Source organism: Patella vulgata, chromosome 2, assembly GCF_932274485.2.
Source record: "Patella vulgata chromosome 2, xgPatVulg1.2, whole genome shotgun sequence".
Lineage (NCBI taxonomy): Eukaryota > Metazoa > Mollusca > Gastropoda > Patellidae > Patella > Patella vulgata.
Window position 1 is genome coordinate 45,045,179 of NC_065880.2, and position 26,558 is coordinate 45,071,736.

A 26,558-nucleotide genomic window follows, 5' to 3' on the forward strand; every position below is an offset into this window, starting at 1 on the left:
GAATACAAAATACTTCGCTAAATTTAGGAGAGTCCCTCGGTACTGGCTTCACTTCATATACTTCAGACATAACAACCAACTATCCCCACGCAAAGAATGTACAATACATTTATGACGTTTGCTGATGATCTCATAGAATTTTTCGAAAACATAAATCAAATTAATTTGCCGCATTTTAAGGATCGACTATTGACAGAAACCAGGGTGCAATTTAGATTAATCAACCATCGATTTACAAGTTATATCAATATATTAATACTGTTTAGAAAAATGTTTAAATTCTTCCACAATGACAAGAATAAGTTGGAAATTTTCGAACAAATCAATCAAGCAGTTAATAATGTCAAAATGTACAATTTTGACAAAGTAGATTTAACAATATATTTCCAACATCTGAATATTTTCTAGAATCGATGAACATTAAATGCGTAATTAAGATAAATTCGCCGAAGACTATATACGACGCCCACAAGAAATAACTGATGGGCCACCAAGATAAGCATTTCTACTTAAAGGTCATCAACCGTTAGTAACGCGTTTCATAAATAAGATCTCTTGGCATAAAAAAATAATTAAACAATTGATAAATGTTCAGCTTAGCGAAAATATTAATATCAATATCAATCTTATTTATCATGTATCTATAAATTCCCAATTTTTATCTCTTCCATATTATCCGCCATGGGTTTGGGACACGATGTTGATAATCTTCAGAATAATGTTTTATTTTAAAGAGACATTATTGGGACTTTTCTTTGATTTAGTTCACCACATTGAAAAGAAAAACGTCATTAATTTTGACAGTTTTGATAGTCACCATCATTTCCTGATTATTGGATGCTAGTTGAATCCACGGTTTTCAAATTTTCTTACTCCAAGTAGGTTAGTGTTTAGTTTTTCTGTAATTGGGGGTGTTGTTGTTATTCAAAATTAATTACATTAATTTTCTCACTGAATGTAATAATGTCTCTTAAATTTAACTTAATTTAAGTATGTTTGGTCAAACTAATGTGGAACGTCCACAATGGCTTTTAAAAATAATATAAGTCCTTGTAGACAAGAATTTATTGGCAAAATTATAATTGGATTTTGTTGGGGTTTTTTTTGGTTTCCTATTAATCATTGTTACACTGGGTTCATTATGCCCAATTATACGAAAGAGTTGGCACCACTGTTCTATTATTCATAACTTTAATTATATATTGTTTTATAGTTTTTCACAGCTCCATATAAATATTTAACACTATTTAATTCTGTGGTGAGAATTTACAAATTAAAGATGTATAAAACTGCTTAAATTACCAATTAGAATAATAATTATCCATCTACTAAAATAACACGGTTATCTGATAATAACAGATATATCAGCTTTTCATTAAATTTACCTTTTTACCTTCGAGTTAATCATGTGTGCAAACTTATTAAATTACTAATTAGAAGGTTAAAACCGCTGATAAAACAAGTAGGTTTTTTTTGTAAACCCCATTAAATGCCTATTAATTTTAAAAGCACCAGGGAATAATATGTTTTCAAGTTCTACATTCCAATATCAACATAATGGGTTTCTGACATAGTTCTTTAATGTGGGGCTATTTTACAGCTGAAGTTCATAATTGCATGTTATATTATTAAACCTTCCTGTATGAATTTTCTAGAAACTCACACGGTTAAGATATACACACTAGGATAGGATGTAGACATTGCACAATTAATCGGTCAATGGGTCAATTTATTTATAGCAAATCTTCCGAATCCAAGTATTAATTCTTTCATATATATATTCGGTCTTGTAATCATTCTCAATTTTGGTTCAACCGCGATACCCCCTACACGTCATCATGTTCCACCTGTCAATGATACGAGTTTTTCGTCCCATTCGAAAGATTAAAGAACACTGTGCTTTTTAGTCTCATGGGCGTTATCTCTAACAAGAGTGACCAAGACTTTAAAAATTCCGACATTTTTCTCGACTCACTCACGGAGGATTAAAGATATCATCCCACGTACAAAATGTGTGATTTGATGATAAAGTTGGACTAAAATCATATTCAAACTAATTAATAATCAAAAATGCTGCTTCAGATCCTTTTACAAAATTGTATTCGTTAGGGAATACCCCTGCTATAAAAAATTTGTATTAAAAGTGGTCACGTTTTGTGTCGCGTGACTTGGCCGACGCGGTACTTAGCAACGGGGGCGAAGTCGGGGGGGGGGGGGGGAATTCATAGCATATACAAGACAACGTTGTCTTTAATCGCTGTCCATTTATCATAAATATTGAAGCCCAATTAAATTCTCGGATTATCCACGGCCCACGTCTTTTTTCGTGTTTTTTTTATCTCAGAAAGTGTTATACGCTGAAGCTTACCATCAAGTTTATCAATTTATATACATCAAGCGTTCACAGACGATAGGAGATCAGACAATCTTCGTGTGAAACCTTTGACGTCCCTCGAGCAGATGGGGGCGAAGTCGGGGGAGAATTCATTGCATATACAAGACAACGTTGTCTTTAATCGCTGTCCATTTATCATAAATATCGAAGCCCAATTAAATTTTCGGATTATCCACGGCCCACGTCTTTTTTTATCTCAGAAAGTGTTAAACGCTGAAGCTTACCATCAAGTTTATCAATTTATATACATCAAGCGTTCACAGACGATAGGAGATCAGACAATCTTCGTGTGAAACCTTTGACGTCCCTCGAGCAGATGGGGGCGAAGTCGGGGGAGAATTCGTTGCATATACAAGACAACGTTGTCTTTAATCGCTGTCCATTTATCATAAATATCGAAGCCCAATTAAATTTTCGGGTTATCCACTGCCGACGTCTTTTTCGGTGTTTTATTATCTAAGAAAGTGTTATACGCTGAAGCTTACCATCAAGTTGATCAACATAATATACACCAAGCGTTCACAGACGATAGGATATCAGACAATCATTGCTTGCAACCTTTGACGTCACTCGAGCAGACATCCCTAATCGTCAGATTGCCAGTTAGGGAAACCCTTACATTTTTGTCCGTGGGTGTTTTTCAGGGAATCCGGTATTTTTGTAGTAATATTGGATGTTTCTACTTTCCATATATACCAAAATTGCCATACTTTTATTGGAAATAACCACAAGATAAATACTTTTGTGGGAAGGTATCTTTAAAGGTAAGTGACGACAATCTTTAATGTGGCAACTCCCAATTTCTAATCTTACTAATTACAAGTACCAAGCACAATTTAAAGTTTTCTTCATTTTTTAATTCATTAGATTGTATTTCTTTGGTACGACAAATGAAGAAATGTAAACATTCACAATTATTGTCATCAAAAACCCTAAAATGATTCTGTAAACTTTGATCAGATTCTAGTACTAGAGGCAGTACATTTGATCAAAATTGTGTTAAAATGTAGGATTTCGCAATGATTTATTTGCTTGTCTGTTGCCTGTAAATCAAATTGTACAACAAGTCAAGTTACGTCGAAATTATCTTCACACTTTATACTTTTCAGTGTACTTTTACTTTATAAACCACTCATCTTTCCAAAACATCAATCTATTATGTACGCGTCTGCATTTTAATTTGAGCCTCTTTTAAGTTTGTCTAAAGCAGCAAATTGTGAATCTCTCCATTGCTTTCGTTCATTAGTTTTATCCGGAGGTGTGATTTGGCCGAGTTCTTTTTCTACCAGTTCGGCTGTCGGTATATCGTATCTTATTGGTGGCGGTGTAAATGTAGCTGATACATTATAAGCACCCTCAGCATATCTTTTACAATAGTCAACAATACCTGCAAAAGAAATCAGAAAACGAAATTAGTATTTGAACCGACCTGTCATCATCTGAATGATTAGTTGGTTGGATGGTTTGTTGTTTTCTACTTGAAGATGAGACGCACGTTCCACACTAGCCATACCGAAAAGAGCGTAAAGTATTTTAAATTTAAAAGTGGGATATTTGAATGAGGAACTGTATAAGACAATGAATTCGAGATACAGTCTGTTCAAGTCCTGGGTTAAGGTGGTGTAGTGTTTAACACCAGATAGATCAGTGTAGTACTGGTGTAAAGCTTTGCTATAAACTCAACCCGAGACCCCCTCTGTATTTGAAATCAGTCCGAGTTATGGTCTGCGGTGTTGAGGTTGTGTTAAATATGGATATATTTACACACAAATCAATCGTGTTAAGGTCTTTGGTGTCCAAGTAGTGTCGTATCTGTGTTAGCCAAACACTAACTTATATCTGGGTCCCTATGTTTTTCTATACATGTATTTTCAATATCAATTTCCCGATTTAAGTACATTGTAAACAAATTTACATGAAAAAAAAAACAATCAGGCAAAAAATTCTGTGCAATATTATTTCTAATTACATAAAAAAAACTCTTAGATAATAATAACTTGATAAAAGTTATTATCTTGTTAAACATAACTCTAACATTAACCTCTAGGGGTTAAAAAAATCTTAGTTGAAATCATTTATATCAACAGTAGGCGACATAAAGTTTTTTTTCAGTCTTTTAGTTTTAGTTTCCAGGCTTAAAATGCTGTTTTAAGCCATACATGGCCAAAACAGAAAGCCAAGAAAATCTTGATAGCTGACCTACTGATTTACGATAAATTCCAGAGGGGAAATATAATACATAGAGACAACAGATATTCAACATAGATCCCAGTTACTTAACTTCCCGAAAGCGGTTAGAAGTGGTTATTATAGTCAGCCAACTCATGCATTTGGGATTGCAAGGAGTACTTGTAATTTATGTACACATGAAATTGCTGATTTTTTGTTTGATATTTCTGTCAGATTCATAAAATTCCTCAACAAATTGAATTTACCAACCTTAGAGGTCCAATCCATTTAGCCGATGGCAGAAATATTATTTCGGTGTTGTACATTGATAGTATAATTGTTAAAATACAACAGCCATTTTATGCTGGAGATGCTTTTTTTTTTGGTGAATCGTGTAATGCCCTGAATGTTCAATATATTGTGGACCTGAGAGGAGTGGTGAGACACATCTTAAGTGGTAGCCCCGGCACTGCACATGGCAAAACTGCAGCAGAGTGGTCAGCTCATTCTCAAAGTATTTAAACACTATGCCACCTAATAATGTAGTATTGGGAAATGCAGCTTACAGAGGACTTCGGGGCTAATCTACATGTATATGCATCAACCTTACTTGTTAAGGTCTGTATGCAATTAATAATCTTGTAAAGCTTCCAATTGTTAACACTATTGTTATCTTTAAATGCTACACTTTGTTTTTGTCTTCTGTTCTAACGCATTCAATTCTTTGCATGAGCTGGCAAAGTAAAAAAAAAACACCAAAAGAAAGGTAATTGGGGACAAATAACCGATTCCAGGAAGTTAAGTAACTAGGATCTATGTTGAATTTTTGTAGTCTCATTTGATCATTATTCAGTGGACATTTCCTAAAATTTCTCGTAAATTAGCAGGTCTGCGATCAACATTTATTTGTCTTACGTGTTGGCCATATATGGATAAAAAGTCATTTTAAGCCTTAAAACTAAATCTAAAAACCTTAAAAGAATTTCCTTCTTGCCGTCTGCTGTTTTACACCAGCGTTGTAATAAATGACTTGAACAGATATTTTTTTTAACCCCTAGGGGTTAGTGTTAGAGTTATTTTTAACAAGATAATAACTTTTATCAAGTTATTAGTATCTAATAAGTTTTTATGTAATTAAATAGAATATTGCACATATTGAAAATATAGAAAAACTGAGGAGATCAGGTATAAGTTAGTGTTTAGGTAACACAGATACGACACTGGTGTTCATGTTGTGTAAATATATCCATTTTTAACACAACCTCAACACCGCAGACCATAACACAGACTGATTTCAAATACAGAGGGAGTCTGTGGTTGAGTTAGCGCAGCGTTACCCCAGTGCTACACTGATTTAACTGGTGTTAGACACTACCCCAACTTAACCAAGGACTTGAATTGACCCATTGGTGTACACACTAGCGTTAAATTTAGAGGCCCAGGTTAAGGCATAAAAAAACACCCACTACAACACAACCTCAACACAAGCGTAACCCTGGACTTGAATTGACCCATTGTATTAGCATTGTTCTCATGTTATTTGTATCTTACTGCCAAATATTAACACGGTGCAGAGGCTGACATTCTGAGTTGCTGTTCCTAATTCATGTCAAAAGTCCATTCTCGCTAATAATTTGTTAATGGAGTAAGACCAACGTTTTTTGCCAATTAGTTTTGATAGAGCTAATATTTTGAAGCCATGTTAACGTATACATATCAACTTTTCCATTGTACTGTAAAGTCTGAAATAACTAGTAAAATATATCACGGTCATTTTGATATTATAGCTACATGTGTACCCTGGAAGAAAATGGATTTTTAAATTAATACAACTGTTACAATATTGGTTTTGAAATAGATACACGCACATCTCGGACAGGGCATGTGGAAAAAAATATTTCTTAATTACTTACCGTCGGCATTTAAATGCATTGTTTCAAGCGGTCCTATGAAGGCATATCGTCTTCCTAATCCCTCATACATAACTTTGTCAATATCTGCGGCACTTAATACTCCTGACTAAATAAGAAAAAGAGAAATAATCTTAAATTTCACTGGTTAATAAAAGAAAGGGATCAGATATACATTTTGATTAAATGTTGTTGTCGGGTTTCAATATTTGCATGTTAAAATAAGTACAGAATGGTAAGCTAATTTTAGTCTATTTCTGATTTTGCAATAGAAAAACATTGAATACTGTCCCAACAAGTGATAAAATAATGATTAAATGCGTAATATTAAATGTCATGCCAAAAAATAATGATTAAATGCGTAATATTAAATGTCATGCCAAAAAACTCTTTTGTTTCTAAACAATTACAATAGGCTGTATATACCACGCCGAATTTTAAAAGTGGTATGGTATTAGAATCATGATCAACAACGCGGTTTTACATTGACATTTAAAAGTCCAAACCAAAACGTATTTTTTTATTATTTTTACTTTCAGTTCTCTGGTATGTCATAGCCAGTTAACGCTATTATCTATTACATTATTGTGTGATCGTACAAATGACTACGTTATAAGTAACTGTTTATAGCGTGTTGTAATGATATACATTTAACACGGTAATATAAATGATTTGTAAAGTCGATACCCTATCAGTTTCCAAACAATACAAACAGGCTTGATGTTCACATTATCGCAACAACCAGAAAACCAGTTAAATATATCAATGAATAATTCATCGAAAATTTGAAATATTTTTATGGCTTTCAGTTTCTTTTCTTAATGACGCCATCATTGAACCACCATGACGTAGGGCCACGTTTTTCTGAAATTATTGATTTCTCACAAGGTGACACGTGTGAGATTCTTCCATTTCATAATGTATACTTTTATAGGCTATTAACAGGGAACCGATTGACAAGGAAAGTATTTATATAATACAGATACATTACAATATATGGTTTCATGGGCCATTTAAAGGGGTATTATAGGAGATTAGATAAAGAGCTGACAGTTCTCACTATAATAGTTAAAAACTAGATAATGTAAAGGCAATTTGTTGACAATTTCAATCAAATTGATCCATGCATTCTAAAGCGAGATATTAGCTATTGAATTTTAGGCCTATAGCCTCGATCATCATTACTAAAGTAAGTACGATAATAAAACATAGTCTCGATTATCCATTTTTGGATTTAATCATCAATATGGCAGGATAGCGATGACATCGAGAGTTGGTTATGGTCTGGATAAGTTAATTAATGTCTAATTAATAATTTAGTTAACATTTCAGGCCAAAAGAAAGGCCTGCAACAGGCAGATTTAGCTCTTGCATAAAGTATGGTTAAGTAAATTATATATTTATAATAAAATCTCATAATGTATGTTTTTATAATCTATTGTCAGGGGAGCGATTGATTGGGAAAGTATTTATATGATATAAATGCATTAAATTATATGGTTTGATAGAACATTTAAGTATATATGATCCACCGCACGCTTCGCGCCCCACCCCGTTTCCAAAGCAATTAAATTAACCTCACACAAGTTAACTATCATAGCGTATCTCATCCACAATAGCCTGGTGAGCATTGATCTGAAGTTTATATTATTCATACTTGCAACAAGCTCCAACATTCATTAATAACAGCATATTGTATTCTGTTGAGTGCGAACCCCGGAACTTCTTTGTTCAGTGTAATAGGTGATTGACCCACTTCCTCTAATAATGATCTGGTTTGAGCTGTAATCTCTGGGTCTGTCCACGGTGCAGGAATTATTTCTACCAGGGGAAGAAAATAAGGTGGATTAACCTAGAATAATGGATAAATCATGACATCAGGAAAGAACATGACAAATCTAATCAGAATGCCCCCAGTGCATATATATAACGTCGTTATTAGCAATACGCCTTTTAAATTACAGAAGGTTGGTTAAGTATCTTATTCCAAGAAGCTAAACGGCTAAATTGTCTCTTAAGAACTAAATTTGAGCAGCGTGGTTTTTCCTTATGAAACTTGCCCTCGGGTATAGATAAAGAACTATCCTACTTAACAGTTGGCATAAATGAACTTTAAATCCTGTACCAAACTGGAACAGCTTAAAGTGGATTTGTTTTCTAGATTTCTATAATTCTGAGTAAAACAAACTATAGATATAGTACTATTGGCTCTAACTCAAACTCTGTTAATACAAAGTGGCAAATTAGTGTAATACCATGGACCGTGTATAGATGGACAGGCAACGAGTCCCGTTTGTTGGATTCTCTGCCGCTCGCGCGAGACACGGCGAGATCTCAATGTCAACGGCAAATCAAGCGATGTGATTTTTGACATTGCGGGATTTTATACTGATTAATTTCTCGAACTCCTCCTTGGAATTTACGGTATTCTTATAGTTACACGGTAATTTTTCAACCTGATAAGTATTCCTATCCGGTAGTGACGAATTTGTCCAGTTTGAAACTTTGAAATTTCCAAATGCAGCAGTTGAAAATTGTGAAATTATCGATTTCAATATTTTCGTAGGTTTTGTAAGCATTTTGGTTTTGCTTAATACTCCAAATTCCCGTGGTATAATACTGTCCGGAATGATGATTAATTGTGCAGAAGTAAAAATTAAAAGAGTGTTTTAGTAGATTTGTTTTTAAGATTTTTTTTCGGATTCACATATATAGGCGTCCGAAGTAAACAAAGACGATGTGTTGATATATTTACACCCCAATCATCAGCATGGGTTTAAAAAAAAAAGAGTAGCAAGATTAATAAAAATATTATGAATTGATTTCTGTTTCTTTGCTTTTAAACTTAATACAGGTATTTGCGCGAGGGGAGCTAATTTAATTTAGTCACGATTGTCAGGTCTCTCTTTTGCCGCGGCACAGAATTCTAAAGGCTTCGTGGGCGTTGCCTGTCCATCTATACACGGTCCATGGTAATACTACCAAAATAACTGGTCTATCATGGTGTTTGGCGTGCACATGGTGTTTGGCAATGGGGAAGGGGTGGGGGGCTTTAAATGTCGCGTAACGCTGAAAATCGATAGGCTTTAACTTATCGTGACACCTGAACTTCCAGAAAATTTGAAAGAAATATGTAAAAAAAAACGGAACGAAGAGTAGCGGAACGCTGAAAATAAATATGGTTTATCCTCTTATGACCGCAATGCTTCTCATCAAATTTGAAAAACATCAGGTAAAGTCTACAGCTTCTATCGCATTTACAATGTGTTCGGAAAAGGGTGATAAGTCGCGGAACGCTGAAAATGAATAGAATTCATCTTCTTATGACCCCAATGCTTCACACCAAATTTTAAAAGAACATCCGTTAAGGATAGATTGCCAGGCAAAGAAACAGCAGTTGACAAGGGTTGTTTCATATTCATTCTTTTGGGGTATTGGGGGCATTTACAAGACACTAAAAGAAATATCAATTTAATACAAATCAGATTATAATTCTCTTCGTTTGAGCGTTCACAAGGTAACATAAAGTGAAACAAGGGTCATAACACCAGAAATTATAAACAGAAATTGTTGAAATTCCATAGGCTTCTCCGTTTTACTAATCTGAATAATGCATATAAATTTCAGATAGGAAGATAACTTTTGCCATTCGATCGTTCACATCATAAATAAAAAGGTCCTACAAAGTGAGACAAAATCCATAACTCGAGAATATTTGATTCTCTGTTTTATTAATGTACATGTAAACAATGCATATGAATTTCATACAGATAGGTTAATAAATTTTGTCATTCGAGCGTTCAGAAGGTTGTACAACGTGAAAAAAAGGGCCATAACTCCAGAAGTTATTAACGGAAACTGTTGAAATACGATCAGCTACTAATTTAAATAATGCACATAAATTTCGTACAGATTATAATGATAACCTTTGCCGTTAGAGCGTTCACGGGGTTCTATAAATTAAAACAAGTGCCATAACTCTTTAAACTCTTTAACTCAATATCATCTAAAGTCTTCGATATAGAAAATACGAATTATTTGTCAATTTTAAACCAACATTGATGTTGTAATCTTACCGGGAAAAGGTGAGCTTCTGATGTCCAATATTTAAGACAAAATAAACATTTTACCATTGGTACACGAATCGTGTACATATTCCACAATTCATGTCAAACGGTGACGTCATATTCTTATCGGGAGAGCATGCCCAATAAATAATATCGGTGTAGACTGGAATAACCAGACGCTAAAGATTGCCATTCGATTGAGACTTCCGGCGTATTTCGCCGAACATAACTGATTTTAAATTAGAGTAAAACGAAAACGATTGAATGCAAATCAGTTTATGTACATTCATATTACATTATTATATGCATTGCGACCCATTTGTGCCAATTTCTAGGTCCCGAATATTAGCGATTTAGCTCCTTTAACAAATAAATAGGTGTCTTCGTGTCACTAATGTAAGCAATATATACATTTCTAAACAATCGGCTAATAAATGTAGTCTGCAGAGTGTTCACAAGAAATTTTGGACGACGGACAGATGGGCGGACAACCGATGGGCAGGGTAACGACAGCATTCGCCCACACTGAAATGTTGGCGTATAAAAATGAAATGCGTAATACACAAAATAGGTTATGGTGACTATACACATTTTATCTGATAAGAAAACAAAGAATTAGAAACGAACACGTACTTAGCCTATGTGACTGATTAATATCAGATGTCAAGTTTATCTGTTTTAATTTACCAAGTGTTACACCGATATTAATTAAAAGTAAAATGCCTGATATATTACTGTTGCCAACTGTTACAGTAATATTAATTAAAAGTAGAATTTCTGATTTATTACAGTAGCTGTAATCAAAGCAAGGCAGTTGGTATCGTACCTAATTACATGTAATAATAGTGATAAACTCTTTATTAAATGTGGACGCTTCGGAAGGCATTAGTCACCTGGATAAAACGAAAAATGGTCCACGGTATCTACGTCGTCCGGTAGTCCATAATATTTGTCAAGAAATTCACATAAAGTAATATCTACACCAAGATTCTACTTCAATTAAAAGCAGTGTAATTGTGGCCTATAAGGTATAACGGACAGACGGACAGCTGCTTAGTCTAAGTATAAAATGCTCGGCCAGTGAATTTGGTTACTTCAAGCAATCACCTAACGAACGGGGGGGGGGGGGGGGTGGCAGAATGGTTAGAAAGTGCGCGCTGTTTCATAAAGCCTGTCATTGAGTCAACTGACGTGGTTTCGAATCCCCGGTTGTACGTGACAAGGAGTAGGGTCGCCTGTCCAACCTCGTGGGTTTTCTCCGGGTCCTTCGGTTTCCTCCCACTGCTAAAGACCCCTACGCGCAAGCGAATTATTGATATAAAATTAAACCATATGTTAGTCCCGAAATGACCTAGTTTGTGTCGAGTGGACGTTAAACCTCTCTCTCTCTCTCTCTCTCTCTCTCTCTCACCTAATGAACAACTACACCAATTTGAGCATTATATCTCAATTTTGTGTTTCAAAATGTGTGACGGACAGACAGATATAACTGACGAACCCTTTTTTTGAAAGGCGGGGGATAAATTCTACTGACTGTGCTACGCACATTGTGTCGGGCTATATTTTGGAGAGATCATAACACGTATATAAATTACATTTTCTGGGCTTTCTTTGTCAATCTTCCGGTTCAAGAAATTTAAATAATAGATATCAATACCACAATTATGAGATATCATCACAGTACATTTATCATAATAGAACGCCTTTCGCCATATATGTATTCTTCCGGATAAAGTTGAAGACATTATTCGTCTTAATGGATGAGCTCTTGTTCATATACATGCCTTACAGCTTCTTAAAGCCGTTGTTTGTCATTTACATAAGTGTAATGTTTCACGACTATGTTCACGCTAAAATGTACTCAAATTGAGTATTTAATTTTTAACTAAGAAAACAGAATAAAAAAGCGTAAAGAATTGCCGAGTTTTTGAAAACAAATCCTGCAGCAATCTTCGATTAGTTTGTGGAAATCCGGGTAAATTACAAAGACACGCAGTTCAAGGGAAGCAACTACCTTTATTTCAAGGCAATTATAAGGAGCTACCCCCGCAAATCCCCTTTTCCTTTGACTTCAACGTTCTATTTACGTTATATGTTTAGACGTATATCATTCCCAATCCTTTATCACACAAAAGGCCAAATATGTAACACTGCTATAAAGTAGTTGTATTTCAGGTGTTTAAATTAAGGAAGTCAGGTGATATCACCATTTATGACGTCAATTATGACGTATAAGTTTTCTTACAACACGTGTGTCGTTTTCCATTCGATAAATCTGGCATAAAATCCAAATTCAAACTGGTTTCAATTATTGTAGACATTAACGAAAACAAAAGCGGACACGCAAGGGTTTTGCGTGGGTGTGCGTGTTATGCGGAGAGGAGGGGGGGGGGTGTAATTATCTATATTTTTATAGAATTTAAACTGGGGTACACTACCTCCATCATATTCATGCCAAATATATTATCAGGCCTCATTTGATACAAAAAATAAATGCCATAAAAAAGTATGGCTAAATATTCACAACAAAAAACACAACACAAGGTATATATAGATATATTACTTCACTGTTGTCAGTGTTGTGTAATAACGACATTTTGTAACACACCGTGTTACACTAATATTATAAGTAGAATATCTAATATATTACAGTTGCTAATGTAACACTATGTTGACAGATATGTCATTCTCGCGTGTTAAACAATCTCTTTTAGACACAACCAAAAAGAGATAGATGTACCCTTATCTGGATCTCCTGGTGACACGATCCTGTCTAACAGCTTCAAATAAAGATAGGTTGTCAGGCAACGAAAAATACGCTCACAGCAAGGTTTGTCGCAGATTTCTTTCTTTTGTAGATAATTGGGGCATTTATTTACAAGACAATTTCATACAGATCAGATTTAATTTTCGTCGTTTGAGGGTTCACAAGGTTCTACAAACTTGAATAAGGGCCTTAACTCTGGAAGTAATTTACAGAAATTGTTGAAATTTGACCGGATTTTTCATTTTACTAATTCAAATAATGCATATAAATTTCATACAGATTGGATTATAACTTTTGTCATTTGAACGTTCACAAATTCAACAAAGTAAAACAAGGGCCATAAATTTAGAAGTAATCGACAGAAATTGCTGAAATTCAATAGAATTCTTGATTTCGCTAATTTAAAAAACGTTAACGTTCACAAGTTCAACAAAGTAAAACAAGGGCCATAAATTTAGAAGTAATAGACAGAAATTGCTGAAATTCAATAGGGTTCTTGATTTCACTAATTTATATAATGCATATAAATTTCAAACAGATCGGATGATAACTTTCATCATTTGAGCATTCACATGGTTCAACAAGGTTCAACCAGGGTCATAACTCTACAAGTAATTATTTGAAAATGCCGAAATTGAACAGGCTTTTTCGTTTCACTAATTTAAATGATGCGCATAAATTCCATAACTTTTGTCGTTGGAGCGTTCACAAGGTTCAACAAAGTGAAACAAGGGCTATAACTCTAGACGTAATTAACGGAAATTGCTGAAATTCAATAGGCTTCTTCGTGTCACTAATTTAAATGATGCTATTATAAATTCCATACAGATTGGATGATAAATATTGTCGTTAGAGCGTTCACAAAGTTCAACAAAGTGAAACAAGGGCCATAACTCCAGAAGTAATTAACGAAAATTATTGAAATTAAATAGGCTTTTTCAGCAACATATATCAATTTCAAAACAATTAGATGATAAATGTAGTATGTAGAGTGTTCACAGGAAATTGTGGACGACGGACGGACGTACGTACGGACGGGGGCGACAGCAATATACGACCACATTTCCATGTGGGCGTATAAAAATATGTATGTGACACCACGTCACACGGTGGGACAGCAAATCGTATATGGGACATTATCTTGTGTCACAGTAGAACTTCTCGTTGCGTTGTATATATAAATCTTCAAAAACCTCTGTAAATTCAAACTACCTTGTACAATGATATTCTACAACAACGAAATGGCAACTATAAGTATTTAAACGTCAAACCAGTTCAAACCCTGTGATGTCTATCCCGGCCTCTAATGGTACGTCTATCTCTATATAGGAACGCCGTATCATATCTAAAAGAACCTTAATCGCACTCTTTCTTTTAAAGAGGATACGTGCACGAGTCATAGACTAACCCGCGGGAAATTGGCCAGGTACGTCCTTTGCCTGATTGGTTACCTGCACGGAAGCTACCCTGGATTTAAACACTAAGGGGGAGGGGCGGATGAAGGGTGTCCAGTTTTCTAGCATGGGAGACCATTTGGATTACCAGACTATGGGGTCATTGACCGTTTTCAATCTACAAGGTACCTAATTAGTCCAAATCTAGCTGTCACCCATTTGTAGGTAACGGCTTCAATACATTAAGTAGACACAACCAAAAGAGTAGAGCACATGGGTCATTCACTATAATATAGACCTCTCAAGGAACAGGAATCAATTATCAGGTCACCCAACGAAAAAACTGCCCCGAAATCTTAAAAGTGTTACCTGTCCGGATAAGCAGTTTTGACGTTCAAGTCCAAACGGCTCAATATTTTGAGCTGGAATTTTGAGAGACAGTAAATACACCATTCCTCTATATTTTGGCGCTTAAATTTCATACGTACTCCGACTTTTATTCTCTTGAAATCGGGATAGTCCCTTTAAATAACCTCTAGACATATTATATAGTATTACAACTAACTGTTATACTACACTAATATTCATTAAAGGTAATATATCTGATATATTATGGTTGTAACGCGACCATTTTTGAACTGATATTCCTTTCAGAAATTCAAAGTTTACGACAGTGCCGGAACGACCTACAGGCTTGACAGAATGAAACCTAGATCCTGTGTATAATATTTTTTTAATTGTCATAAATCTTTCTTACACGCACTGTTTGTAGTCTTAAACACCCATCATCATCCTTGGGGCATTGCTCAATTGTGTTTAAAACTAACTTTCATCGTCCTCAGGGCCCTTATTCACGAAAACTTAAACTAAGATACAATCGAAATTTTAAGAAATACTGCAATTCGATTGGCTGCCAAATATGCAAATTGGATTTATGCAAATTGATATTACTGGTCAGCCAATCGAATTGCAGTATTTCTTAAAATTTCGATTGTATCTTAGTTTAAGTTTCCGTGAATAAGGGCCCTGGTCGTGAGGGTGGAAAGGAAATGAAATGAAATGGGGATTACCGTCCTCTTGTTCTGCTCCGACAGGGCTAATGAAGACGGTAATACGCCATACAGTGTGCTATGAGGGTAATTTTGCCCAGGCAGCGGCGCTACGGCCTACTCTTATATCGAATTCCAAATCCAATTGTCAAGGGATCTTTTACGACGTGCAAGCCAATGTGTACCGGAACCTCGGTTTTTCGTCCCATCAAAGCGACTAGACAGCTATCCTTGTCAGGCCCTCTGTCCTGCACCACTGACAAGGAAAATCCTGATGAACCTTCTCGGCCAACGCAGGGATCTAACACGGGACCTCCAGGTTAGCCAGCCAACGTCCCTCTCACTTAGCCACCGTCGTGAAGGTGGGGGGTTGGGGAGACCCTTACACTGTTGCTAGGGATTAATAATCCCTCAAATGGCGATCAGACGCTTTAATGAGATCATTAGTAACATGATGATAATGGTGATGGTGGTGATACTTACGGGATGAGCTATTAACATATTAGATCTATGTTTTAGATCTCCAGTAAATTGTGAAGAGTTAATGCAGCTACTAGAACTAGCCATAATCGTCTTCTCTTCGCAATATTCATCCAGTTGTGTAAATACTTTCTTCTTCATCTCAATACTTTCTGGTACACATTCCTAAACAGTTACATACCATTAAATAATTTTGTATACTCTCGTAATTGTTTGTTCGTTATGTTGGTGTGTTTGTGTATGTGTTTCCGTTACCGGGTGGGGGGGGGCGTGGTAGTCTAGCTGTCATGCTACTGGACTCACAGTAGAATATTCGGGGATTTTTTCAAATATAGTAACTGCTGGTCCTAATGGGCATTTTAAACGTCTGATCAAAATAGTACCTGGTCTTCAACAGGGTAATGGTATCATTTGAAAACAATAAGCTACTGCTATCATAACAGAGAAATATATTTGTGATGCAAGAGGACACGGACACTTTATATACAATTTCTTAATTACGAACAAAAAATGTATGGACTAACTACTGTGTCGGGACAATGTGCAGGACAATGTGCCCCCCCCCCCCCTCAGCCCCAGTGAGACTGGTCATCACTGTTCGGACCAGCACCTGCAGCCAGCAATGGGATTCCCAGATTTTAGTTTCTGTTTGATATGTGACATAGTTGATTTTCATTTTCGTTTGCTTTATTACTGTCGTAGTTCACATATCTGCTCTTTAATAGATGATATAAACATGATTTTCGCATTGTCTCTGCCCAAGCAATTCCTAAGGTTGCAAGGTATACAATTGCTTTCGGAATGAGGCCGCGACGAACACTCTGGGGACTACACCAAACCACTAATGCATGCGGCACTCTGATGATTACCCTTTGCTCCAATGTATGCACCCCCCCCCCCCACCTCAACAAAATCCTGGATCCGGGCCAGATGTGGTGTTTGGTGCAATACTACAAGTTAAATGGGCTCTGACGCTCTGAACTAGCAATTTTCCCCAATGGTTATATTATTATAGAAGACAAAATGTCAATTAGTAATTACGAAACACGTGTTCAACAAGTTTTGCCATGTCCAAATTACAAAAATTATAGGCATATTAAACGAACAAAGCCGTGTTATATACATATGCCTACCTGAACATAAATGGCATTTTGTAAACAAGATTTTAGGTCGTTGCTGCCACGTATAAGGCTAGATTGTTGGTGGGCCGATAAATTTCCTCTGAGACAACCCTCCTGTTCATATCTTTCTAGGGTTAATTTTGTATTAGCGAGGGCTCTAGTTACTTGTTCACTGTCAATGTCATATATGGTGACACCATACCCAGATCCTGCAAATATGGTTGCCCAGCTTTGGCCGATTAAACCACTGAAAAATATGCGTTCGAAATGTGAAATGAATGAATTGTTGGTGGTGGTGGTGCGGAGGTGGTGCGGAGGGGGTGTGGAGGGGTGCGGAGGGGGAGGGGTCTAACCAAAACATACTTTTAGGTGTCTTTTATAAAGAAGTTGATATTGATTATTATAAACTGGAATTACATAAATGTTCTTACGTCATTTCCGGGTATTTACTATGTTTACATGTCATCAGACTTCCAAATTGCATAGGTATTTTACTCACACGCAGTAGATATACATAATACTATACCATAATGTGTCGCTCTATCAGTAGTGCAAAACTGGGTAGAGGGGTGGAGAACGTCTAGTAGTTTGGATAGGATATAGAACCTAGGACCAGTATGCACTTTGCATGGCTTCCTTACTCCTTGACAATTCGAATTCGGTCAAGAATTCGCAAAAACATCTATGACCTGGCAAAAAATTCCCTGTATAACACACTGCATGACGTATTTCCGTTAAACCCCATTCCATTTCATTTCCATTCGTTTTCTTGCTTTCTTCCAAAGCATTATTTAACCAGCGGCTGCCAGGCAGGATAAGCCCATATTTTTACGCTATTTGAGAACGAACGGCGGCCATTTTGTCTGTCAGTTTTGGGCCGACTTTCACGAAATTCGAACTCAGCCGCCCTTAGGGTTTAACGGTGATATAATAGTACGGTTTTTTAAATCAGATAAAAAATTATGACCCTCTATAGGGTCCACAAGCTAAAAACGCGATTTTTCGTACAATCAGGGGCCATAATTCATGAAGTTGCGGTCCGATATGCGCGAATATCGAAAGGAACCGAGATCTTTGGGTTATAAGCATACATTTCAAGTTTAAACCAAATCGGATAAAAATTGTGACCTCTACAGTGTTGACACGCTAAAAACGTGATTTTCGTACAATCGGGGGCCATTATCCATGAACTTACAGTCCGATACATGCCAATATCGAAAGGAACCGAGATCTTAGAGTGATAAACCTATATTTCAAGTTTCGTTGAAATCGGATAAAAATTGTGACCTGTAGACTGTTCACAAACAATTGTGGACGGACGGACGGACGGACAGGGGCAACGACAATATACGTCCACATGAAAATGTGGGCGTATAAAAAGATGTTATGGGAAAATTTTCTTTAAATCAATAAAATTTAAATTTAATGTACTTTGGCCTAAACTAAAGTGGGCGTAACTTAACGTCTATGTTCTCCATGCAGACTGTCCGGGCCATTTCATATCCCCTTCATGGTGTATTACATGTATTAATAACAGGCACCAGATTTAACATACCTGCCGACTATTGCTATCTTCCCTTTACCATCTGACTCAGTCATATTGTCTTTAATTTAGTAATGACAGAAGTGCTGACCTAAAAATTTAGTTGTGGGTCTACGGCCAGCAAGGGGTCTATTCTATTGGCCTCTAAACACCTTGAATTTGGAGAGGGTTTTGAGTTTGGCGACAATATATAAGTATTGACAGTATTGTATTGTGACTGATAATCTGTGATGTTTGCCAAATTGCCACAAACAATTAGGTTCTAATTAACAAATTTCATTGAACACTGTACAATAGTTATATATCACCTGAGTCGTATCTTCGCCTATTGTTATTTATGATTTATTGGTTGATACATCCGTTTCATTCGTGTCGATTCGATTCTTTTTTCCCCAGATCATTCGGAGCCATGGTGGCTCATATAGTAAGGCGTTGGTTCACTATCCAAGACCTGCCAGGTTCGATCCTGATGCCCGTCTTCATTACCCCGGTTGGTGCAGAAAAGTGGGACGGTAAACTCCATTTTATTGCATTGTTCACACATCATGGCCTTAGCTTCGAAAGTGGCTTTTTGAGGAACAGAGAGAGAGAGAGGGGTAGGTTATCCAAAAGAATCGACCAATGTTTGTTTATCTGGGGAAAATAAATTTTACAACTATCTACAAAGATATAACGGAATCGTCGACTCCTGTAAATATACTTTCTGACTATCAATGCATCAAATATCATAATATGATTTTGGATTATTTTTAAAGTCACATTTTGATCAAAATGTATTACCAAAAAGTACAAATCCAATTCGTTGTAAATTGAGTTCTTTCCAAATTACTTCGTTTTGTAGAACCTGGAACAAAAATATTGACATACCGTTAACCATCCCCTGAGTTCCCTTGTCTGTTAGCTTAAAAAGTTATCACATAACCTTTTAGTAGAATTGCAACGACCAGGTTATAAACACGAAACGAAATAAAGCAATCGGCATCACACACACAGTCACGGGCAAGCACTTATTAAACTTCGGCATTCTGTCTCTTCGCCGAAGTATGAAGTAGATAGTCTCTGAGTGCAGAATGGGACAGCATGAACTTCAGAAACTGATGTGCATAATCATTGGAATAAAGAAAAATTATATTTGATATTTTTCGTGCACTGAAATTTTAGGATAAAAAGAAAATTGTGAAACTGGTTGAAGATAAATTTTATCTATTTATTTATTATTTCTAATCAGCAATTTTGTAGGTCTAATGCATATCATAATAGCCACTAGGTAAAACAGTTCCCTGCCTATAATAACATGCAATTACAGTTGCAGCCGAATTAGGATTAAGGCTTAAAAATTCGGATAGTCTGGACGATTTAGTGATTTGTATATTTCATGCTTAAAATATCTAGAGTGAGCGACAATTTCTGGGAAAGCCCCTACCGGGATGGGACGTAAGTAAATACTTTATTCATATATTATATAGTGTAAGAGTGACATTGTTGACGTACTTAATTATTACATCTCTGATGTAGAATATAATAAAACATAAAAGTAATTGGACCTGATTATTTTTTTATATTTTTTTTTTTTACTTCCTAATTTTCTGCACCAACCGGGATAAATATATATACACCCGACCTTAATTATCTTAACGGTATTAGCTAAGCACTTCTTTCTCAGCCCAAACTTTTCGTATAAAAAAAAGTTTTTCTTATTTCGTTTCAGGATGATATTCCGGTAACACAAAATTTAACCAATGGTTAATCTGAAAGTTGTGGTAAAGTAGTCTAGCGGTAAAGACGTTGTCAAATGAAAGTAGATGGAGCTGTTGATGGTAAATAACATTTTATTAGATAATTTTACGATATCAACTCACGGTGAAAGAAAATGTTACATTGAGTTGAACAACTTAGTTATATAGTTAGTTTTTAATATTAATTTATTAATCGTCTGTGAGTAATTGTGAAGCAAATACATAGAATACAGATTCTTAGATAGAAGTAGAAGGCGAAAGGGATTTTTTCGATCAAATGATCAGGCGAGAAATGAAACATTTTTTTTTAATTTGATCGAATTGTCTGGTCTTATAATATTAGCAGAACGTAAATTGCAGTAGAATAAACTATGTGTTGATATTGCATTAATAATTTATGTGCATAGTTAGGCCTATTGCACAAATTACGGCTCTATTTCAGTATCGCACCTCTACCAGTTCCCATGATCATAGAGACTTGAAATTTTCAGGGGGTATTCATGGGACCTAGCCATGACCTCACACCAAATTTCAGCCGAATCTGTCAATAACTTTTTATTTTACTGTAGTTTAGCTTATACGAGAGAAAGTTTATCCGATTTTGACGCCATTTTGTTTGTTGGCTATTTAGACTCGAATAACAAGACAGGGTTAGGGTTAGGGCTAGTCCTGTCTACATCTTGAGACTATGACGAAATCTACAGGTCCTAGCCCTTACCCTAACCCTTATCCTAACCCACAATCCACATATGACGTCATTCGAGCCTAAATAGTCAACAAACAAAATGGCTTCAAAATCGGATAAACTTATCTCTTATATAGAAGCTAAACTAAGGTAAAATAAAAAGTTATTGACCGATTCGGCTGAAATTTGTTGTGAGGTCATTGCTGAACATCCCCTGAAAATTTCAAGTCTTTACGACCCCGGGAACTGGTAGAGGTAGCGTTATAAGTTATTGCACAAATTACAACTGTGGTGCAGTCTTCATTAACCCGGTTGGTGAAGAAACCACAGGAATCTGACCTTGTAATTGTATATTAATATATAGTATATGCATGCAACATACTCAACTAGACAATATATAATAACAAAGAACAGGAATGCAATGCCAGTTGAAGCCTTGATTTTACCTGCTCTCACTTCGGCTCGTTTTTTTTCAACAATTCGTAATGTCAGGCAATCAAACCTCTGTCGATTCACTCAGATATGTTTTTTCTTCAATCTGGCCGTTTTTATTTGCATAAATACTCCCTACAAAACGATATCATAGCCACTTGTTTCCAATATTTACATTATTTTCGTTCGTTAACGTTTGTCATCGACTCTATCAAAGCATGGAAACTGTCATTAGGACTGTCAATGGTCCTGTCACATTGTTATGACAGTAAAACTTATCAGATCTCTAAGTGTTTATTAAGCCATTGCCGTGTTGAAATAGTTATAAAACTTACATGTGTTCACATTGAATTAATCAGTTTCCACTTTAAGAACGGGGGATACATGTAAGCAAGTATGCAGTTTTGACCACATGACACATTCGTGCAAAAACCAATTCAGAATTCTATCACTGATATTTTGCATGCTTATACACTTGGGTTTTAATTACACATAATTTCCAATTTTTGTCGCAAATTGTGAAGTTTTACCAAGGGAAAGACAACATCCCCTATCAAGCAAAAGTATCTGAGTTCACACGTTAGCTGGTACAACTTTTATTTTGCTTCTGTCCAACACCTTAATCTACATTTTATCCAACATAACTGTGTAAGGGCAGAACATGTTCACACTGAGATTTTCTGTCGATACAACTCATTGTGAACAGGACATTAGACAAGACTGTAACAAACACCAAACAAAAATTCTGCAGGTAATGTGTGATGGATCAAAATGATATTGGGCTATTTTAAAGGTTAACTCACCCATATGTACCTCTGGCGGTCTCATTTATTTTGGATCCTTTCCTACTTGCAAAGACATTTAACCTGCATATATTTTTAAAGTGGATTCTTTTATAGTTATGTCATACCATAGCATTTGCTCAATTAAAGTTTAGAAAATGAAATGGGGTTTACCATCCTGCCATTTTGTACCACCTGGGCTAATGAAGATGGGCATTTGTTATGCAGTGCACTAGGAAAAAATTTTGCCCTGACAGCAACTTTAATATCTGCTCATCATTGAATTCCAACTCTCAAGGGTTCTTTTACGTACATGAAAATGTATACACAGGAGTCAGGACCTGCTTTTTTATCCCATCCAAAGGACTAGACACTATTCCTTGCCCGGCCCTCCATCTTATACCATTGTCAACACCCGAAAAGTCAGATGACTATTAAGTTTTCATTGTGTGCTGTGTCTTGCTCTGCATCTTCAAGCCGTCAAATTGACTGTATAAATGTTATGTAAATATTAACTGATCAGTTGCAAGTAATGACTACAAATCCACTGACCTTATAAGTAAGCACATAAACAAAGTCTATTTTTATCTGGTTCCAATGCCAAGTGCATCTGTCTGTACAGATTAACAAGAGTCCCATACGGAACAGAGCGTACTGTGCATCATTGCTATTTGACTACACCATATTGCTGAATGCTAACAAATTATATTAATACAGCAAAATTGGTTAAAATTTGAAATCTTGACCCTAGTAACTTCACTTCCATTCTTTTTTTTCAGTTAATACCATGGTCTGAAGAAGACATCAAAGATGAATAGAATGACAGTTGAAGATAGTGGGATATCCCCTGAACCCATCCCAGCTCCAACTCGACCGCTACCAAGATCTTACAGAACTTATGTCGACCAACAACGCAGATGTCTTTCCATGAAATGCTCAAAGCAGGATGGGTGTAGATTATGGCGTCAAATGGTTCTTGGTTTTATAACCACGGCCTGTGTTGGACTCATTTTATTATTTTTAGGCTCAATATTTATAGCTGATGCTATTAAAGAAAACAATTCCATGGCCGTTATGCTGTGTGTTATGGGAATAGGTAATGCATAAATCATTGAAGAATGGGGTTTAATGGGAGGAACACAATACTTTGGCCATTTTGAGAATAAATGTTATAATTTTTATACGCCAATGAGTAACATCTTTGAGGAAAATGTAGGCTACAGTTGGGATATTACCATGGCAAAGAAAGTTGCTGTAAATATATTAAATAACTGTTCATTTTATGGTCTAGGATGAAAAAAGTGTATTTTATAATAAATGTTTGCATATATAAAATTTATAATTTCAGTATGTGGAGGTATTATTATAATGGCTACTATTATATTAGGTAAAATGTGCAAGTTGTGTATATCCAGTAAATCAAGAAATGAAGATGAGGCTCCATTTCCACAACAACAAGGAGCTTGTTTCCATACTTGTTCAGGTAATAATATATTTAGTGCCATTTTTCAGAATTGTGCATTATTATGTGTCACTGTCGTAATGGCCAATTCATATTAATTATAATGTCATTAAGAAACTATTTTCAACAGGATGGAAATTTAAAGATTACCCTACCACTGGTTTGTTATACTGTTTGTCTTTTTTATATGACCACATTTCAATTGTCGTCTTTCCATCCGTCGGTCCGGCATCCACAATTGCTTGTTGACGCTCTAGAGGCTAAATTAAGGTCATGAGACGAAGAAGCCCATTGATTTTCAACGATATCTGATAATTACTGCCAGAGTTATGGCCCGTGATCACTTTGAAATATTTTGTGGACACTCTAGAGGCTAAAGTTAATATCTGATTGACTTTAGATTTAAACACAGTTTTTAAGGTCATGAGACGAATAAGACTATTGATTTTCAACAATTTCCGATAATTACTGCCAGAGGTATGGCCCTTGATCACTTTGAAAAATCTTGTGGATGCTCTAGAGGCTAAATTTAATATCCGATTGACAGTGTTTAAGGTCGTGAGACAAATAAGCCCAGTGATTTTCAATGATAATTACTACCAGAGTTATGGCCCTTGATCACTTTGAAAACTCTTGTGGACGCTCTAGAGACAAAAGTTATCATCCATTTGACTTTGATTTATACACAGAGTTTAAGGTCTTGAGACGAACAAGTATAATGATTTTGAATGAATTTTGATAACTTGAACAGCTTAATCCATGATATTAAATCTTTCGTATGCAGAACTAAAAGCCAAACAAATTCTAATGATTTTCTGATAATTACTTAATGAGTTGTTACTCTTAATCAGATAATAGTGTATTATAAATGTTTCATTACTGACAACAGAAAAAATATGCGACAACTCTTGTTGACTGCTTGGACGACTTAGCTGCTGTGGGCGTATGTTTCTATGTAATTTTTAATGTCTAGTTTTCACTTTGGACAGTGAACTCCTGTGCTGCAGACAATGAAATTGTTCCTAGTACTTTGGATGGTACCTAAAGCCATGGTCCTCCCCATGTACACATTGCTGAGCATATAAAAGACCCATGATACATGTAGTTGGAAATCGAATAAGAGTCAGCAGAAATGCTGCTGTTTGGCCAATATTCTCCTCGGTCGCATTGCATTTGTAAGCAAAGAAATAAAAATGACCATAAACACATCTAAAAAAGAAGAAAGTGTTGTGTTGACGAGACGTTTTATATTCAATATTAGTCATGTTTAGTTTAGATTCACCCTTTATCGAAGGTTCATACCGCAATATTTCAGTCCAATTAATATTGTATTATTTGAATGGCTTTTTTTTTCCAAATTATTGATCAATAACGATATATTTTACATTCAACAGTTATATACACAAGATCTACTGACCAGATACCAGGTGTCGGAGTAGGAGAACTTCCACCATCATATGAATCTGTAGTACATAATACACAAGTACGCACCAACACTGGTACAGATATAAATCTACAAGTACTGAATTCCAGCACCACTGCTGAAAGTCATTCACACACAATCATGGTTTTACCGCCAAAATATGATGATGTTGTCGCACCCTTGCCACCATATAAAGATATTCCAGATCTCTCAGAATGATCATTTTGGTAACAATGACACTATTCTTTACTAATTAACTCACCACCATTTTTGTACCAAGGTTCATGGTTCACTAAGAGTCATTTTTATCAGGCCTTGTCAGGTTGGCAATAATGTTGTCAGGATTATAATGTATATCTCTTATTGTGAAGAATTTTAATACCTTGCCAGTTCAGATTGTGCAGTTTTCAGACTACATATTTCTAATTTGTCAAGGCTTAAAGGACAATATTGGTGCCAGTCATTATCACATATGTGATAGAGCTGGTTAAACACATTCCAAATATAATTTTAACACAGAGATCATTGCTACGATAGCTGAGTAATACAGTTTTCCAGAATCGGAAGTGACGAACGCCAAAGGAAAACACAAGCCATCTCTCTATATAACTGACTGATGTGACGAGTGATAACGGATATACGGGCGAATTTCTGCTCACTAATAATTCATTTGAAGACCAAAAGTTGTTGTATGAGATTGTGAGAGGATATCTCACAATTCATAAAAAGAATTGACTGTCACTAGATAAGTGAACACGAAAGAAAAACAGAAAAAGTCTGTGCATTACCATGTTTTTATAAGATATAGAATGAATATAAACAAGGGAATGTACGGACTATTTCTATTTTTCTCGTGTACTCCTATCTAATGACATTCAATTACTTTATTGAATTGTCGGGTATCCTCTTACAGTCCCATATATCAACTTTTGGTCTTCGAAGGAATTATTAGTGAGCAGAAATTCGGCCGTATACCCGTTATCACTAGTCACATCAGTCAGTTATATAGAGATATGACTTGTGTTTTCCTTTGGCATTCGTCACTTCCGACTCAGGAAACCTGTATTACTCAGCTATCGTAGCAATGATCTCTGTGTTAAAATTATATTTGGAATGTGTTTAACCAGCTCTATCACATATGTG

The 26,558-nt window shown here is 35.7% G+C and overlaps 2 protein-coding genes across 2 annotated transcripts; one reads left to right on the forward strand and one right to left on the reverse strand.

Annotated features, from left to right (window-relative positions):
* Positions 1-3,230: 3,230 nt before the first annotated feature.
* LOC126811575 (lambda-crystallin homolog) lies at positions 3,231-19,054 on the reverse strand. The gene is made up of 6 exons (XM_050537267.2): positions 18,908-19,054; positions 17,365-17,599; positions 16,235-16,396; positions 8,132-8,326; positions 6,478-6,583; positions 3,231-3,782 (listed from the first exon to the last, which is right to left on the reverse strand). The coding sequence occupies exons 1-6, from the start codon at positions 18,949-18,951 to the stop codon at positions 3,571-3,573; spliced, it is 954 nt and encodes a 317-aa protein (XP_050393224.1). The 5' UTR covers positions 18,952-19,054; the 3' UTR covers positions 3,231-3,570.
* Positions 19,055-21,500: 2,446 nt separating this feature from the next.
* On the forward strand, positions 21,501-26,097 carry LOC126811577 (uncharacterized). Its single transcript, XM_056098626.1, has 4 exons — positions 21,501-21,571; positions 23,310-23,626; positions 23,879-24,013; positions 25,387-26,097. Exons 2-4 carry the CDS (start codon positions 23,341-23,343, stop codon positions 25,632-25,634), a joined length of 669 nt encoding a protein of 222 aa, XP_055954601.1. The 5' UTR covers positions 21,501-21,571; positions 23,310-23,340; the 3' UTR covers positions 25,635-26,097.
* The last annotated feature ends 461 nt before the right edge of the window (positions 26,098-26,558 follow it).